General features: G+C 41.1%; 1 protein-coding gene across 5 annotated transcripts in view; it reads right to left on the minus strand.

Annotated features, from left to right (window-relative positions):
• Window positions 1–696: 696 nt before the first annotated feature.
• Window positions 697–19,406, minus strand: part of LOC110985045 (arf-GAP with SH3 domain, ANK repeat and PH domain-containing protein 1-like) — a 47,653-nt gene continuing 28,943 nt past the window's right edge. The window contains exons 11-21 of one of the 5 annotated variants that reach the window (XM_087148891.1): window positions 19,034–19,167; window positions 18,686–18,774; window positions 17,815–17,995; window positions 16,222–16,423; window positions 15,548–15,765; window positions 9,564–9,768; window positions 8,170–8,316; window positions 7,404–7,479; window positions 6,838–7,135; window positions 6,258–6,374; window positions 697–4,985 (exon numbers count right to left, since the gene is read on the minus strand). In XM_087148891.1, coding sequence (XP_087005017.1) covers window positions 4,911–4,985; window positions 6,258–6,374; window positions 6,838–7,135; window positions 7,404–7,479; window positions 8,170–8,316; window positions 9,564–9,768; window positions 15,548–15,765; window positions 16,222–16,423; window positions 17,815–17,995; window positions 18,686–18,774; window positions 19,034–19,167 — 1,742 coding nt within the window. In that variant the 3' untranslated portion in view covers window positions 697–4,910. Of the gene's footprint in view, window positions 4,986–6,257; window positions 6,378–6,837; window positions 7,136–7,403; window positions 7,480–8,169; window positions 8,320–9,563; window positions 9,769–15,547; window positions 15,766–16,221; window positions 16,424–17,814; window positions 17,996–18,685; window positions 18,775–19,033; window positions 19,168–19,406 lie in introns of all 5 variants that reach the window. The other 4 variants (XM_022245757.2, XM_022245756.2, XM_022245755.2 and 1 more) reach the window with 4 other exon arrangements.

Raw genomic sequence — 19,406 nt, forward strand, 5'->3', positions numbered from 1 at the left:
TGTTGTTCTAGCCTGGAATATTTTGTCAATGTTTACTTTTTAGGTTGGAACTGATTCAGTTATACCATCAACATGGCACTTCAACAATAATTACATGATTATGCTCAAATTAATTTCCCTTCTAATTGTATACACATTTTCTCAAACATGTTTCATTTATCCAACCTTCTTACAATGAAATAAATGTACTTCAGCTGAACTGCCAGCAGAAATGAAGCAATGGTCCTGTAAATGTGACAGTTCATTATTTGAACAGTACATCAAGAAAACATGCTGTAATTACAGACATGGGTCCTTTCTTACTTTCACTAACATCAGTTGTAGAAGAAAATAAGCTGTGGAAAACAAAAACGGAACTGCATTTAGAGACAAAAAAAACAAACCACTGGAAATATGGTATAGGGTTGGCATGGCAGATGTTAAGTGGGGATGGGTGTCGCTGCCGGGTTGACTTCTTTAGGGTAGGTGTTTGTGGACGGAAGTGGGTGTGAAGGTTTTTTGGGAGTTTTGACACCAATGCACCAGTAAGGAAAAGGTAGTGATATTGTCACTCATTTTTCTTAAGAAAAAAAAATGATTACCACTGGAATGTTGTAATTTCAAATGTATTACAGATCTGCTAATAATTAATGCAGCATTAATCTGGTGTACTGTTATCTTTCTGAGACTCGACAATAAACCTAAGCACAGTGCTGATTTTGTTTTTCACATCAACTGTCACACTTTAGTAAACTCTTTATTCCAATCCACTGACTTTACAAAATGGGTCTGAATAAAGCATGACACAAACACTTTATACAATACATGTACATTTATGTAGATATCATACAACATATGGTTTTTTAAAAATATCTATACATTTACAGTACACGATTACATTAACACAGACACCATCGGGTAAGATGTCCGATGTGTTGATCTCAAGAAGTTGGCTTCTTCTAACTGGAATATGCTGGTATTATGTGGACGTCAATTTGAATTTATCTCAATTCAGACGTGAGAAAAAACTTTTAAAAGTTGGTCATTTTTGATGACAAAGCTCTGTCAGATTATACTTTCAAATCCAGCAGGAAATTTTGGAGAATTTGCAGGATTGAGGAAGGTAGAGCCCAGCCACTGTTACTCTCCATGGGTCTTGATTTCCCTTGAAAGGTGACGTCATTTAATGTGCATTTGGTTTCCCTCACAGTGGAGGATTCTGTAGGATTCAGGAAGATTCCTTCCAAAACATTTGAGGGTGAGAATTTTGTCGGCCTTATTTTGTGGGGAAGAATAGAAAATGATGGAACAAAGCAAATTGATGAGGTAATCAGCTAGCTGAGACCTAGTCTGACAAAAGCCACACATCCCACAAGAGGTTCTGAACATAAGCCTCAAAATGATGAACAAAACTATCACTGCTCAGCACACGCTATATACAGTACATGTAGAAAATGCTACTTAAGTGACTGACTTCGTCACTCCTCAGGAAATGAAAAACCATTTCCAAGTAGTACAGAATGCATGAAACATTGGCTAAACCAATGCAAGTCTGAGCTTGAAAACTCCCTCCAACTGCCCTATACAAACCCACTCTATGTTAACATTTTAACTAGATCCATTTCTGCTAAGTACAACCCATCTCCTCGCCAAGAAATTTTTTTGGTGGGACCTCTTAAGCTTCAAATCAACTGCCAAATGCTTGTTCATATACTTCCAAAGAGAAATAAATTAGACCTCAAGATATTTCTTAGTCAGTATTTCATAATACTCACATAAACACTTCACCTTAAAGAAAACCAAAAACATGAAAAACAGCAGCAGAGCTGGCAATGTATGCAAGAAGGTATCTGTCCTTACTAAAACTCATAAAGAACAACCTTACATAACATTCTAAAGATGTTTCTGAATCCAGACAATGCAAAGACATGGCCAAGTAACTTATTTATAGATCTCTAATTGAAAACTTAGAGGTCCCATTACCAGCAGAAATATGGCAGAGATACGTATCCCCCCAAAAAAATTAATGTGTTTTCTGTGGGTGACAAGTTTATTTAATAATCTTGACAAAACATCTGGATTCAAAACGATTTAGGCAAAATATAGAAATACTCAGGAGTCAAAAATAGCTGGCATGATTAAGCTTTCCCAAGTACCAAGAAATTGGTCCTGTCAGATTGGTATTTGTATTGCAACAATAATTTAAATCTATATTTATTTTATGAACCCTAGACAATAAATAATTGATTCCACTCAACAAAATTCAGGCAAACTTTCAAGAACAGAAACCTACTTCACCTTCCCACCTTCCAACCCAAAAGAGACTCACTGGATTCACATGATGTTCTTCCTTTTCCTCTACAAGGTACATTTCTGCGAGAGGACGCACATGCAAAGTGACACAAGCCTTTTGAGGCCAAAAAAAGAATACAAAATCTCTACAATTTCTTCATGTTCTCAATCCTGTGGTATCCATGGCAACATGTGCGTAGTTGGACGATGAAAAGCACAAGACATTGGAAGGCTTGAAGCCTAGAGACACTGTATTTAGACCAATGTATAATGCATACCACTATCCATTCAATTTGTAAGCACAGCAGCTCATCATGCATTCTTTCCATGTGGTTTCAGGCCTTCAACATTCAACTACGCCCCCTCAGTTATTTTTACTCTTCACGACTGAATTTCATGGTTGAAATTTAGTGCTAATGGTCTGTACTCCGAGCACTAGAACAGGCACAGAATTCACACAGGTGTATGAGCGTACAAAAGCCCAATCACCTCAACAAATTTGCTAACCATTAGCAGAAAAGTTTCAGCTCCAGTAAGTGGCGAGTTTTCCCTTACTATAAACAGGGAGATAACTTGGGCCTTTAACACTGGAGTTTACCATAAAAAGTTTAAGAAAGTAGATAAAATAATGAGACATGTGTCATGGCAAAGAGAAGAACCTTCAAGCTAGGATGCCTTTGGTCAGTTTCCTCAAAGGAAAAGGAGCTTCTGTCAAGACAGTAACCTTCCTGCAATCAATAAACAGGCAGGAAACTTACTTGCATCTCATTTCAAAGAAGCAAACTCCCCAGCACCACCAACAAAATTAAATACTGATGTGGAAACTTTCTCAGCCCTGATTTAAAAAAAACAACTTGAAGTCTGAGAGTATTGTTTCCACAGAAGACGCGAACAATAAACATCTTTCTTAATTAACGTGAACATTCCATGAACAAATTTTCAGCATAATAAATAATGGTATATCATTTTATGAAATATGTAAAATGTTTACAATTGTAGCAATTCAGTTCAATATTAATCAAAAGATGGCAAACTAAACATTCATACTTAATGTTTTGTTACAAAATTGCTACAAAATATAAAAATTAAATTTAAACAAGGGAAAGAGTCTAGTTATCTCCAAAACAAGCAGAATTTGCACAAAGCTACTTCTTTGTCTTGTCAGGAAAATGCCATATCCTGGAAGGAATTACAACGTAATCAACAATTTGCTGTCAAATAAGAAATCAACAAATGATGGCAGCTTGGTCAAATATACTTACATTCTTCCCCTTTATATTCCCACTTTCTTTACGCAGGTTTTCCCTGTCAGTCTTTAAAAAAAATCATCGCTACTGACCATGCTTTGCACGAAAGGCAATTTAAAAATTAAAAAAGAAAAATATCTTTAATATAATTTTAGCTTCATAATGCACTTGTTTTCAGATCACTTTGAAAATAACTCATTTTTTGTCATCATGTGAGAAAATCTATGAACACTTTTTTCCCATCATTTCTATCATAAAGCTACAGCATTGTTTCTGCGGTGAAAAAACAGCCATGTACAAGAGTTGTGAGGTTAACATACTTTGTAATGTATGATCCTAAATTGTCACTGGTCACAAAAGCAACAGTCTGGCACCTTGCCACTACTACCATCCTAACACTTGACAACGAACCCCAGGAACTAGCCTGTGTCACGTCAATCCTTTTTAAAAGGCAATTACACTAGGTTTTTTCAAATCTTGGCATTGTTTCTGGCTTAGCCTCAACAATATTACTGTACCCAGACTTTGGGGATCTTGGGTTCAATCACACTGAGTCCTTTCACAAAGACTTGGATTTAGTCTAGCCTTTTAAAGTATCCTTCCGAGGCTAATAGCCAGTAATGGAGCCAAGGCTGGAGACAGAACTGAAGTTAAAAAAAAAGGCCTTGAACTATTCTGTGTGGCAAAACAAAATGCAATTAGAAAGATGTGGTAAAGGGTGGTAGTGAGAAACAAGCAGATGAACAATTCTGTCATCCAAAAAGTGCAGCTGCTGAAGTCCAGGCTGTACTCAATACTTTGTTAGGGCTAAAACAACAGACTATGCTGGCTACAATGAGGGATACAATATGACATCACAATTCTTGTCTTCTGTATAAGTTGTTGGGTATATGAGTGGTGCATGTTTCCTTCTGCCACACCATTGGCAAAAAAACTGAAGCAGTATTGTTGCTGAGGGGACGCTCACAACAAGCTTTTAGCTTTCAAGGAAGTGGCCTCCACACTCTTTGTTTGTTCTTGACCCTTACACCAATCTTTGTAACTGTGCCACACATACCACTTGTTACTGTTGCAAGGTATGGAAATAAATGTCTCTTGAAAAGAACTGAGCTGAGGTAAATATCAATGAATCAACTAAATTTGATCCATTTTTTTCATTATGGACTCTCAACCCAAAGAACTGAACAATCAGACAGCCGTTAAATGTACATCATTTCTACAAACTATTCCCCACAAATTGAAAAACAAGCAAAGATTTCAATAGGAAAGTTTTAATGAAGGAATCTCAAACACACAGATCTACAAAATACATATATTTACTTTCCCTGAAAAGCAGCAAATGATCAGGAAAGATGGTCCATGGTGGGTGATTGTCAAAGACTCCTCAGTCAATTATCCATCGCTGATTTCCACAAAATTGACTGGGAAAACTCCTCGTCGTTCTGGCATTCCCTCGACCTCCCCAATCTGAAAAATAAAGAAGAACACATAATCAAGTTCAGATAGATTTGTGCCAAAAGTGCCTGGAGGTGTAGGGTTTAAAGTTAAACTGAGAGTAAACTTGTGGCTTTCTAGGGTTGGAGGAAGAAGCTGCTAGACTTGATGTATAACAACAGAAATATCTTGGTTCATAAAACCCTGCTGTTATTAAAGGATACAAGATTATTCCCACACAGTTATGAGAAGACAGTAAGTATGCATTCATATTATTGGTCACACAGTAGTCACCTCATACTGTTGAAGTTAAGCACTCTTTTGGAAGTACCAAGGAAGAGGAAACTCAACTATGAGTATAACACCACACCAAGGAAGGGGAACTCAACTATGAGTATAACACCACACCAAGGATGAGGAAACTCAACTAGGAGTATAACACCACACCAAGGATGAGGAAACTCAACTATGAGTATAACACCAAACCAAGGAAGAGGAAACTCAACTATGAGTATAACACCACACCAAGGAAGAGGAAACTCAACTAGGAGTATAACACCACACCAAGGAAGAGGAAACTCAACTAGGAGTATAACACCAAACCACGGATGAGGAAACTCAACTATGAGTATAACACCACACCAAGGATGAGGAAACTCAACTATGAGTATAACACCAAACCAAGGAAGAGGAAACTCAACTATGAGTATAACACCACACCGAGGAAGGGGAAACTCAACCAGGAGTATAACACCAAACCAAGGATGAGGAAACTCAACTATGAGTATAACACCAAACCAAGGAAGAGGAAACTCAACTATGAGTATAACACCAAACCAAGGAAGAGGAAACTCAACTATGAGTATAACACCAAACCAAAGATGAGGAAACTCAACTATGAGTATAACACCACACCAAGGATGAGGAAACTCAACTATGAGTATAACACCACACCGAGGAAGGGGAAACTCAACTATAAGTATAACACCACACCAAGGATGAGGAAACTTAACTATAAGTATAACACCACACCAAGGATGAGGAAACTCACTATGAGTAAAACACCACACCAAGGAAGGGGAAACTCAACTATGAGTATGACACCACACCAAGGAAGAGGAAAATCAACTATGAGTATAACACCACACTTGCAGTTGAGTGCAATTCCCTCCAAAATGAGCTGCTCGCAATAGTGTCAATGTGTGCATTTGAGTAGCCCAAGTCATGCTTTCTACAGGTCCTGAACAATCCCAGATTACTGGAAGATTAAGTATTGTTTTACTTTCCTTTCTCCGAGTTACTTACCCACCACTCGCTGTCAGCCTCCCCTGTCACTACAATGATCTCACCCTCTTCGAATTCAAGCTCATCTTCGTAGTCAGCGTGACAATCGTACAGTGCCCTGACTCGCCTTAATCCTTTCTGCTGTAGCATTACAGAACACAACATTGGAGATACATGACAGTTATTTCTCTTCTCTCATAGAATAGATTTTACATTTATCTTGCAGTTGGAATGAAAGTACCGGTTGACATAGGAAAACTGTAAGCTGATCAATGCTTCATATGAGCACAGGAACTCACAGCTAACTCCCACTTTCAAAGGAAAACATACATCAATCAGTGACCATACAATTTGGAGGCAATATATTAGTACAGATTCGATATTAAGGCATTTTTCCCTCTAAAAGCAAGAAAACTTGACAGGGTCTAGAATAGGGATGGCGCAATATTTAAGAATTAGGAAGAGTGTTGAAAGTATTGAGTTACTGCCCGCTTGGCCGGTAAACTTCAAAAGCTTTATCAATAATATCCTGCAAAGAGAAGTAGAGATTTCTAGGGATAGGCAGAAGCAGATGGGGGTAAGGATCAGGTGATACACATACTGAGGTAGATGTCCTGTGCACACGTGGCGCCGGCGTTGGAGCATCCCCCATTCCTTTCTCATCCTCCAAACCAGAGGTGGAACTCCGCCCACTCCCTGGACGGCTGTTAGACTGGCTGTTAGGCCGACTGTCTGATTGGCCGCTGTGGGCCGTGTAGTAGCTGGTGGTGCTGATTGGTCGACTGTTACCATCACTATTGCTCTCAATACTGGCTGTTGATAGCTTCTTCTTAGAAGGAACTGGGGGCGGGCCTTCAGTGCTGGGTGGGCGGTTCTTAAGCACCAGGTTGGGCCTTTCACTTGAAATGTAAAGACGAGACAGAATTCAACTGAGGTAGTTCTTTAACTTTTCAGGGAGACACTACACAGTCATAGATCACCTACCAATCCTGGAAAATGTCTTTACGGAACTGTTCAATCAAAGGTCTAAGTTGGTGCCTCACAAAGGTGAATGCTTAGTTTAGATGAAATTACAGCATGGTCAATTTACCAGTTACAAATACAAGAGTTGATGTCATGGATTTTGTTCACAAACTACTAGTTATCCATTCTCTGTCATCTACTCACGTTAGCAGCTGTCTCATAGTATCCATCGTTGTTGAAGATGGACGTGTCGGAGACACCATGCCAGCTTTACCTGAACCTGTCCCAAAATATAAACTTTATAAGTTAGGGTTTCGACTTTTCTGAATATCAAATTTTGTAACAATTTTTATGACCTTTGATGAGTGAATAATATGCCATTATCAAACAAAAAATTCCAAGAATTCTTCCCATTCCATAGAATATTGCATTATCTCTAATCCTGTCAAATCTTTCAAAATCTAACAGCATTTTGAAAGATAGAGGAAGGTAAAGCAAAGTAATTATTAGTTTAAATGCGGCTTGATATTCTTTGAAAGTTTGAGTATAGAGACGGTGCCTGGGAAGCTAGGGTTCCAGACTTTCTCTACTGATGTGATAATGTCAAAGCAATCATTCACCTAAAGCCCATGAAAACACCGCAAAGCAGCCTCTCGTTATGACAAGGAAAGTTAGCGACAGAGCTCTATGTTGGTCATCTACCGTACTGCCCATACATTTTGCTCTGGAGGGTTACTGCATTCCAGAGGACAAACTGAATCCTATTCTAGTCATTTTTTAAACTTATTTTGCTTTATAGAAAATTGGAAGTAAGGTGGACTTGTTCAGTTCCCTGATAAGATGTATTTAAGGTTAATTATGTTTGACTTTCAGTCAGCTGCATCATGCTATCCAAAGAAAGCCATTGCAGAGGAACGTGATCCACTGACAAACTTCAAAGACGTTGGGAAAAGAAAGAAATTGGAATTACCTGGGATTCCTTTGGGACTCTCTCTAATAGAAGTAATCCTGGCTGGAGGGGTTGGGGGTGGGGAATTGATGAATGCGGGATCAGAGGAATTCCTCTTGTGGGTCATGTGAGGTGGATTGGGGGCTTTTTTCTTCATCGAAACGCTCCCTACTGGGGATTTTTTAGGAGGTGTGGTTTTCACGGGTGTGGTTTTGAAGAATGGAGGGGAAGGGGTCAGTGTACAGGGAGAAAGAGTGGGGAACCAGTGGGAAGGGAATGTAGGAGAGGGTGATCGGAAAAAATGGGTGGTCAAAAGAAAGGGGTAATGGAAAAGGTTGGGTGTGGTCAGAAGAGGTGAGGTTACGCAGTGGAAGGTGTAAGGGGTTGGTTTCATCCAAGACAGGGGTACCACGGGGGAGAGAAGTGTTCCCATGTAACAAAGAAATTGAGGTCCGGAAGGGAGTAGGAGGCATGAGTTTTTGGTCACAAGGTAAAAGATAATGCAGACAAGTTTGGCAGAAGTTGGAATTTGGTTTTCAATTTGATGGAAAGTGGGATTGAATTTTTGACAAGGACGATTGGAAACCCAAATCCCATGGAGGGTAGTACAGTGGACGAATGATTCAATGAATGAAATATTGGGTACATGGTGGTTGTTGAACATCAGTAGCCGCAATGTTAAATGGCCAATGGAGTACATGCAAGAGAAGAAACAAACAAAAATTCAAAAATAACAGAAATGAGCATGTTTGGTTTGGCTCAAAGGGCCAAAATTGATTATCACTTTGAAAATGACACATTAAAATCACAACAAATGAAGAGCACAAAATTAGTGGAAGATATGTTGTCAGTCCGTTGAGCAGTAATTATTTTGATTTAATTACACTTAGATGCTAGTCCAGGTAAAATCATCAAACTGTTCAGCAAGTTGCAGCTGACTATGGTTGGCGCACGGCTTTCTTCATTCATAGTTCGTAAACATGCAAAGGTAACTGTGGCCAAGAGTTCTGATTGGAATGTACAAATAATATCCTGTAAGTAGGGATTCTTCAAAACAAACCAAGAAAGAAAGCTCATTAGTAAGAATCCATTTTGGGAACATACATATATAAGTGCACTCTCTTACATGGTTTGAATTAGATTGTTAAGATGGTTTTTGCTTTAATGCGCTAGTTGAATGGCTTCAGCCACACATGTACCGGTATTAAGAATGACAACATTCTGGTTATTCTAAGAAACATTTATTTGAATGAGATACCGAAACTAAGATCTGACTAGATTGAACTTGAGACTTTTTATTAAAGAGACTATGAGTTAGAGCTGTAACGAAAACCAAAGTGTACACAAAACCAATGTTTTTTTTTCTATGTAAGTTTAGTACCTGTGCTTGACTGCATATCTTAGGAATGGCTCACCTTTCCTAGGTGGTACTGGCGGTGGAGGCATAGACGGTCGTTCTAGAACTGGTCTATCCATCACAATGCTGTCCGTGGACGACCTCATCCTTCTGCCATCTGCTTTTTCTGATAAAGGCCGCTCACGGCTCAACTTGGTGGGAAATGTCCCACTTGGTGACTGGACGAGGGTTTGTGGTCGGACAACATTTCTTCGAGCTGGACTCTAGGAGAAATAGATACAAGGAAGACTGCTGTATTATGGGAAATTCCTCCCCCACAGGAATGTGGGTGAGGTGTGCTATTGAATACCTACCCCAAACAGTCGATAAATATGCAAATTCCTTAGTGTCTGATTCAATTCACTAAAATTCTGATCAACTGTAGTGCACCCTCTGGGGAAGGGGATTCCGGAGGACAGGTGTCCCTTTACTAGCCACCACTGGAGAAGACCATTATAGGGACATGAAGGTTGAATCAGTCCCATTTTGGTCTGTAGAGAAATAGGAGGTGAAGTTGTAGCGGTTGCATGTACAGCCTGCAAAGGGAAATGAGGTCCACCATGTTGGCCATCAATTCGAGGAGCAGCCAGGTGCGGGCAGGAGCTGACTACTCGGTAGAAAAGATCCAGAAGGTTGTTGATGCGTTCAGTCATTGGTGAAATTATATCCAGTTGAAGGTCAATAGCTGTTCCTAGATGGGCAGTTCCACAGAAACATCAACCTCTGGGCCAAAATTTCAAACTGGTCCAAATGTGACAAATCATGTATCATTTTGAAGCTTATGGTGTATACTTTCATGAAACATACTTCATTTCTAACAACATTCAAGAATTTGGCTCTTATATGATACTGAAAAATTGGTTTTAAATACGAAGAAATTGGGGAAAATATTTCCCCTCTGAAAGATTTTCCGTTTTTTAGCCTGATAATTTTTTTTTGTTCCAGTTTTGTTACAGTTTGAAGAGTGCCCCAATAAGTAAACAATGACAGAAATGAATTTTCATTTTCCTTTTGAAATTCTAAGTAATGTCTTATTTTATAACACTTACTTTTCTTACATGTATGTACATCCGACACCAAAATGACATAGTTTTTTATCCCCTCAGTGCACCCTTTAGCAAAAGACTGACAAATTGACAATACAAAGCACAATGAGTTCCTTCTTTCTAGACATCAGCTTAACTTCCCCTATCATTTTTTTGAATACTCAAAAATTGTGGGATCAGATGTGTACATCCGACACCCTGTACATCCGACACTGTCAGAACCATGCATTGCTGGCAATGCAATGCTTTTACACCGTACAGAAACCACTACCACCTCATTTGCATACATGGAAATGAGGCCCCAACATTTTGTAAAAGTACCAAATAGGCTTCACTTTTGTTTTTTACTAATATGCATTAATTTGACTATTTGGACAGACACATCCTAATAAGGTTATAATTAGGGCCCAAAGCCATTCCACATGTGTCATGTATGGACAAACATGTGCTTTGCATGTATTCAGAGGTAAGTCATGTCAGTGTGAGCTTTGATGAAGACAAGTAAAGTTCTAGGTGTTGTATACATGTACTGTACATGTAATCCACATCAAGAAAGAAGAATTGTCAAAGACTAGACAAAGGTGTGTTTTTTTTATACGTTTGTTCAAGGTACATGTAAAATCAATGGGTTTCACTTTCTGCTGCTTGAGGAATTAAAGGGGATGTTCCACTTGTATATGCTTTCCATGGCATATACGTGTACAGTACCTATCATGAAACATTCAATGCTAGACTGTAGTTTTAACCACTTCGTGCCGGGGCAATTTTCAACGTTGAGGATGCTGGGCCGGCATGACTATCATTTTTCCGTTTTCAAAATCCTTCAACAATTCATCATTCCATTTAACAGTCGTTTATAGCCGCACGGAGTAATCTTTAGGCACTGCTCTAAGTTGACAGGTGACCTTCATTGATGCCCGAATATTTCAGCCAGGCCTGCAGCCTTGTAAACAGAGCCCAGATTGTGCGGTGTTATACAACTGTCTTTTGTTCACGAATCTGGCTCAGTGCACTGCTGACCTCTTTTCAATAGGGGCCAGATTAGCATGCAGCGGTGCTGTGTGGCTCATCGCTGCGGTGGTGGAGAGCTTTTGTCCCCGGTGGTAATCCGCTCGCTCTAAATACCCCAAACCCTGGTATACGGTTTCAAAATAACGCTGGATTATCACCACTTTTGAGAGTGAAAAATGCCGGTAATGCACAGCAGTCTGGTCTTTTGTTCGGAGTACGGTCTTTTGTTACAGGGCCCTGTTTCCTTTGTCCGAGTTCGGAGACCCCGGCCACACATATAAACCATACGGCTCCGATTTCGGAGTCACCGGCTGGTAGTGGTTAAAAGCATTATGCCATTAGTCTTAAATTTCAGTGAAAAGGATAATCTCTCAGCCTAATTGCTAGTGAGGAATTTTGTCATTAAATGAATGTTCCAACTAACTGATGTCTTTTATCAAAATTAAAATCTGCTTCAGGATTATAAGTATAACAACACACGCTGTTGAAGTGTCCAAAATGTACGTCCGACACCGAGGAACTACCTAGATACATCGGATGTTGCTGTAAGCTTCGACTTCTAGGAGTTGATGATAAAGCCTAGTTGTGGGTTTCAAGCTATTCATGGTGACAGACAACTAAGGTGGACAGCTTGTGGTAGCACCATGCAAGGATACGATCTCTTTGTGAGTCTGTATGGTTCTGAAAAGAACCGTGAGGAACTCAACGTTTCGGACAGTATGTTCTGTCCGTCGTCAGGAGACTGAAGAGATGCCGACACTCTCTATCGGCATTTCTTCAGTCTCCTGACTTTCCAGAACCATACAGACTCACAAAAGAGATCGTATCCTTGCATGGTGCTACCGCAAGCTTTCCACCTTAAATGCCTAGGTGGTTCATGATGTCGCAAGTGAGGCAAGTAGGAGCCACTGTCTCGCTGGACGATCTGCCAACACTAAGCCAGTCATCCAAGTATGGGAACAGCACGACATCCCGCTTTTGAAGGTGAGTGGGGACAATCTTTGCAATCCTCATGAACACTCTCGGTGAGGTGGAGAGGCCAGAGGGAAGAGGAATGAATTTGAAGAGGTTCTCATCATGCAGGAAGCGTAGGTACTTGTAGCTTCATGGGTGAATCGAGATGTGGAGGTAGGCATCTTTCAGGTCTATGGAAGAGGCCCAACAAGGAATAATGAGAGACTGTGTGACTAGGTAAAGAAACTCCAAGTGGAATTTCTTTGGCCAGATGAAGTCCTTCAGAGGCTTGATAATAGGTCGCCAACTGTTGAGTTCTTTCTTTGGAGTGAGGAGGAATATTGAGATGAAGCCCTTTTTGTCCGAGATTTGGGCACAAGGCAGATGACTCGCTTTTGCAGGAGAAAGATCTCAGACTCCAGTGCCTCTCACTTGCTTCTGTCAGAACTGAAGTCAGCTGGAGCATAGGTACAGATGGAGGGGTGCTAGTAAATTCCCAGCTGTCCAATGTGACTTTCTCCCAAGAACCTGCGAAAAGTTGAAGTTGCCTGCTGATGGGTCTGGAATCGGAGGGCAGAGGCAAATCAGAGTAGTCAGCGGTGTCTACCCTGAAAGATCGAGAGTAGCATGACTCAGTATTTCTCCCCTTGTCTGAGGTGGTTTGGCAGACTGAGAAGAGGAGGAACGGACACGGTTCATCTGGTAACTGGGTCGACAAAAGGGGTGAAAAAGTGCAACGGCTACTATTAAAGTCCAAGTTTAGCGAGGGTCGTTTCAAAGGTGCACTTCTCTTTGTCTTTAAAAGAAAACTTCCTGGTAGGCTTCTGAGCATCGGATGATAATTTATCTTTAGCCACAGTTCAAATCTCAGGGATGGAGAGGAGTTGTCCAAGTTCTCTCTGGAAAGCTTGAAGTCGATGCTCTTGGGGGTATGGATACCATCGCTTCACACCAGCAAGAACATTAAGCATCTCGACGCATTAGCGGTCAAGCAGAAGTTCCAGAAAGAGCAGAGCCAAGGCCTCCAATCTAAAAGGATGGCGCCCTAGAGGAGGCAAGTTAGAGGCCTTAGCCATGGAAGGATTAGAAGGCAGTCCTACAATCTGGATCATATCTCTCTGGAGAACACGAAGACATGCCTCCAGAGGGGGAAGCTTGGCCACGGAGGTGATGTCCTCGTCCTTGGAAGACATATCCTGTTAAGTTGATCAGCAGAACAGGAGATGTCCTGTATGGTGGAGTTGCTGGGGGGCTGGAGAAGGATGTGAGCTGTAGCCTGCACCGCAACCCAGGCATGTTGACAAGACAAGCCGTCATGAGAAAATCAAATCGCCGGTGGATGCTGATGCAGATGTCGAACAAATTCCGCGGGCAGAGGGTCTGGATCTGGAGCAGTCACTGAGGGAGCAGGGTTAGGCTCTAGGCAGCTGGCAATTGAGGACAGTGTCTCAGAGAGCCTACGGACTGCTAACATGATGTTGGCTGATGAGACGTCCTGCCGTGAGGAGCAAGACTTCTTGTGCTTTGACCCTGCAGAAGAAGACGAGGAGTGCTTGTGTTTCTTGTGCACAGGTTAACTGGTTGTAGAGCCAGCATTCGAGGCCTGGAGAGTAGAGGCGTTGGAGACTTGCTCAGGCTGCAGTTCAGGTTCAGCAGGCGAGAGCTGGAGGAATCAGTCTTCCTGGAAAGGCCAAGAGGGTTGCTGGAAGACAGAGTGATATAGGGCATTCGGAAGACGGCATAGGAGACCAGTGGGTTCTGCTGCCCCGGGTGCAGGTGGTGGCGTGCCTGCCTGGCCCGGTATTGTCTCTGCAAGGGCCGCCCCAGATAGCAACAGGGTGTTGGCCTGTGAGGGATCAGTGTCTCTATAACACTCAGGTGCACCAGTTGAAAAGACGTCCAAAGACAGCGGCACCAGGGGTGAGGCGGCCGGTACAGCCGGCAGGGAGGAGTGGGGCCATCCCAGCGCGTGGTCTTGTGAGCCATACCGTTGGGTCAGTGAAGCCTACAGTAGGTGCTGGTCAAGAGCTCAATGAAGGCCAACATTGCTCGGTAGGAATAATTGTGAACTGGGACATGCGGTGGTGGTGCATCCAGACCCAGCTAGTGGGGGAAAATTTAACCTCAAGTGCAGCGCCAATCTGCGCTATCACTGACTGCAATGCTTCAGTGGTAAAGTTGGGGAATTGAGCATTCAGATTTTGCACTCACTACAGCTCAGACCCTTGAAGCGTGGCATGGGCTAACTCTGAACTGAACAGAGGCCAGTACTGCCAGCAGGAATTAGCACGGAATCACAAGTACAGCCAGAATGCCACTTAATTTTCAGCAGACCAACTCCTGTTGGTCTATAGGGGAGAGTGGGGCCACAGAATCAAATTGCTTGCTCCGCCTTGCGAACCCCAACAATCCCAGGGTCGCCCCGTTGATCCTATTACTGCTTGGTAGTATAGCAATATAGACTCAACACCGGTGAGCTGCATATCCATAAGAGAAGAGAAAAAATACCCCCCCCCAAAAAAAAGGAAAATGCACCATCAAACCAAGGAAAATATCGAAATACTGAATGTACATTATTTACTTTTTTATTACATTTACAGGTTACTTTTGATCTGAGGACCACAGGAACGTGGTAGCGAAACGGAAACGCGATAAACTTGATGATGCCAAAAAGACAAGTCCATTTAGAATCCTGATAAGATGGCAGCTGTTCCACTATGCATCTTGGGACTAGAGAACCAAATAAAGGAATTTGCATATTTGGCAACTGTCTGGGGAAGGTTAAAAGCAGAAGACCCTCAGAAACCAAGATGGTTCCTCTTCTTAATCGACAATTCTCGTTCAGAAAATGTGATGCTTGATTAAAAGCTAAAATAAAACAGGCTGATCCAGAGTTAAGGTAAATGTAAGGCAAACCTTGGACTTATTGAAAAATGAATTTTAATACACATGAATATGAGTACAGAACAATAACCAAGTCTGGTCCAGTTACCTGTTGGCGTGAATTCCTCGGTGGTTTTTCTCGTTCGTCCAGTTCATCCTCTTCACTGAAATCAGCGCCATCTTCATTATCACTACTAAGTCCCCAGTCAAAGTCAACATGCTCACACTGCAGCAGTTTGCCTGACATGGCCTGTCGCATTAGCTCCTCGCACTGTCCATAGCCATTTCGGGCAACAATGTCTAGACTGGTTTCACCAATCGTATTCTCTGAAACACCCCCCAAAAGGTAACAACATCAAATTTTTAGGGTTGTGTTTATTTTGTTATGTTGAAATAAATAACACTGATAACTAATGTATTTTTGCACCAAAGCTAAGCCTCAATCTCAACGTAATGACTTTGTAATTGAATTTGTTGAAAAATGGTTGACCAGGTAGTTGTTTTTTTTAAATCCAGTTGATATATACATGTACCCCACGAGAAAACCCAAGGGCAAGTCAAATACCACTTATGTTCAGGGTGTAAAAATACATTTTTCATATCTCTGATGTATTAACAATGAAAAAATTAGTTATACATCCAATATAAGATGTTAAATATTGTGGTTACTGAATTTGAGAAAGAAAAATGAAATAAGACGGATTTCAATGTTCCAACATACAGTATTTTTAGTGTCAAGACAAATATCCTCCCCCAAACAACCCAAATGCAAGCTCCACCCACCTGCAGTTGGTTTCCCTCCCCCTCTGAGTAAGATTTTGACACAGTCTACTTTATTCAGCCGGGCGGCAAGATGGAGGGGCGTGTCTCCGTTATGATTGCACTGGTCCATGCGGCTCAAGTTCTGAATCAGGAAATCCACAATGTGCAGGTTGGTGTCGTCCTGCTGGCGAATAGCCAGGTGGAGTGCTGTCTCATTATTGTACTGTTGGAAAGAAGTGAGAAAAGGCATGAAATATCAAGTAAACTGAGGCAACCGCTGGAATGAGGTACATTTAAAAGTGGAATGAGGTACATGCAACAGGTGTAATGAGGTACACGCAACAGTGGAATGAGGTACATGTAACAGGTGGAATGAGGTACATGCAACAGGTGGAATGAGGTACATGTAACAGGTGGAATGAGGTACATGCAACAGGTGGAATGAGGTACATGCAACAGGTGGAATGAGGTACATGCAACAGGTGGAATGAGGTACATGCAACAGGTGGAATGAGGTACATGCAACAGGTGGAATGAGGTACATGTAACAGGTGGAATGAGGTACATGCAACAGGTGGAATGAGGTACATGCAACAGGTGGAATGAGGTACATGCAACAGGTGGAATGAGGTACATGTAACAGGTGGAATGAGGTACATGCAACAGGTGGAATGAGGTACATGCAACAGGTGGAATGAGGTACATGCAACAGGTGGAATGAGGTACATGCAACAGGTGGAATGAGGTACATGCAACAGGCAGGATAATGTAGCAGGTGAATAAATTATGACGTTGAATGACACAACAACATCAATAAGGTAACAAGATAAGTGACACAACAGGTTGAGTGAGGTAGCAGGTGGAATAAGGTATGAGACTGAGTGAGGTAACTAGATGATTAGGTAACAGGTTGCATGAAGTAATTGGTTACATGAACTTGAATTAGGAAACAAGGAGTGATATATTACACACAGTGACAAACATACATTCCATAAGTTTGGAATTTGGCAACATGCCACACAAAATTTTTCGGTACCAAATTGAAGTTCTAATAAGTTCCTCTTTAAATGAAAAAGTCATCAAACAAACTATATAAGGAGACTGACTAGGTGCTATTTTATATATTGATTACAAAAATGAATAAAGAACTTGACTTGAGCAGGATTTTGAACCTGTAATCTCTGGAATACCATAACGATGCTCTACCAACTCAGCTGTCCAGCCTTACCTCAGTGACCCTTCCCATTTGTCAGTATCTTTGTTCAGGGGTGCCATTCAGAAGACATAAAACCTGAAACACCATGTAGCCAGGGATCACGCCTCAAATACAGTATGTAACATGGGAAGTAAAACGTAGCTATTATAGCTGTTAACTCCCAACTCTTTGTTGAGCAAAGGGCAAGTCTAAAACCCCCGATCAAATCTTTCAATCAGGAAATGGTCCTCTGCCATCAAATGTGAAACGTGTCTCAAAACTTCAATTAATGTTCAGTTTAGGTGATTCATACCACAGTCTCAGGGAACCAGACTCCTAACCGTCACAGTTGGAGCCCTGGTCAATTCTATGATCTTTTCTGAGACCATTTTGAACTCTTCCCTCAGCCCTGTAATTACCGTGTCTGACACAGGAGCAGCGAGGTCAACTCCTTCAGCAAACACCCTCAGCAGTTGGTCCATGTCGGACAGCACCACAGCCTGCCTCAAATCCTGCAGCATGACGGAGGGACTAGAACTTGTCTTTAAGACGTACTTCCGTCTCTCATACTTGGCAAAGATAAACTCCTTCCTCTCATCCCTGAAGAAATATTCAAAGAAAATTCACCCTTCAACAAAGACTGCCACAGAGTTGTATCTTGTGCACTTACACAATACTCTTTGGCCTAGCCAAGCTAAACTAATACCATCAGAAACATATAACCAGCACCCTTACAGTTCATGTCGTGGGTTAACGGCCAATCATTCACAGCAAAATATTCTGACCTGCATACATATTCATTAGGCATGACATAGCATGTGCTAGCGTCCTTGCCTCACGGGATGCACACGAGAATGATCTTTTACAAAATTATGGTCAAGTACAACTAATGTATTAGTGACTTTCCTCATGAGAACATCAAGGAAACTTCAGAAAAAGATTGAAAGTGTACACTGGAGCAGAGCTGGAGTGACACAACTTCCTGTTTTGTTCAATTTGGCCAAGTTCCAAAGACCTGGACACAGCCAAAGTGTCCACAAGGAAATGTATACCAGCTCATACAAGTGGTTGTTTTTCTTAGTTTCATAATGTCACAGGAACACGATTTACAAACATTCAGGGAGAAATGTGATATATTGCAAGCTAGTTAGGTACAGAATCTTGGCAGGTGACATGTTTAAAAACCTGCTTTCCTTCTCTCATGAATAAACATATTAGAAAAAGTGTAACTGTCTCCTGTGTGATGTTGCCTAGGACCCAAACTCCCTTCAACTAACTATATGTACTTACATAGTACTATTCGGCACAGGTTTATTGGAAGGCTCCAGACTAGCTTCAAATACTTGGTTAAAAGTAGTATTTCCAACAGTCATTGCAATCTATAGGTAGATACATTGTACAAGGAACAATACTTTAATATCACACCATTCAACGGGCACAATAAGATATTGATTGAGCTATGTTTGAATCAACTTGAATCAAATGAACAAAGTTGTTGGAAATTGAGAAATCTATCTGTCAGCCCAGTATAAAAAAAACTTCCTTGTGGATTTTGAAGGACTAGTAATAAAGGTTGGACTAAATTATGAATTTGAATTGGCATTGTATTGTCACTTTGAAGGAGTTGTTGATACTTACAAGAAGTTGTGCTGTTCCAAGCCTGTCCAGTTCCAAAGACTGCACCCTTGATATGTGTACCCCTAGCTGCCTATGGACTCCTGAACATTCAATGCATGTCAAGATACCCAAATTGGTTGATAACCACTGTGGATCTGTGGGGTCACAGGTCAAATAAACATGCTTTCAATCATCACATGGTTTTTAATTCTTTGCAATTCTTTAATTAATTTGTGAAGACAAATCGAGAGCAGAGAGTGCCACAAAGAGCTTTTGTTAATTAAATCAATCAGTCAATCAATAAAAAGTGTAATTGATCCAAAGCACAAAATTAAGGCATTTGCTGAATTCATAAGAAAACAAGTATCATCCCTCATTCTGAAACATTCCAACT

This window comes from Acanthaster planci, linkage group LG02 (assembly GCF_054643075.1).
Source record: "Acanthaster planci isolate LZ-2023a linkage group LG02, COTS_SCS, whole genome shotgun sequence".
NCBI lineage: Eukaryota > Metazoa > Echinodermata > Asteroidea > Valvatida > Acanthasteridae > Acanthaster > Acanthaster planci.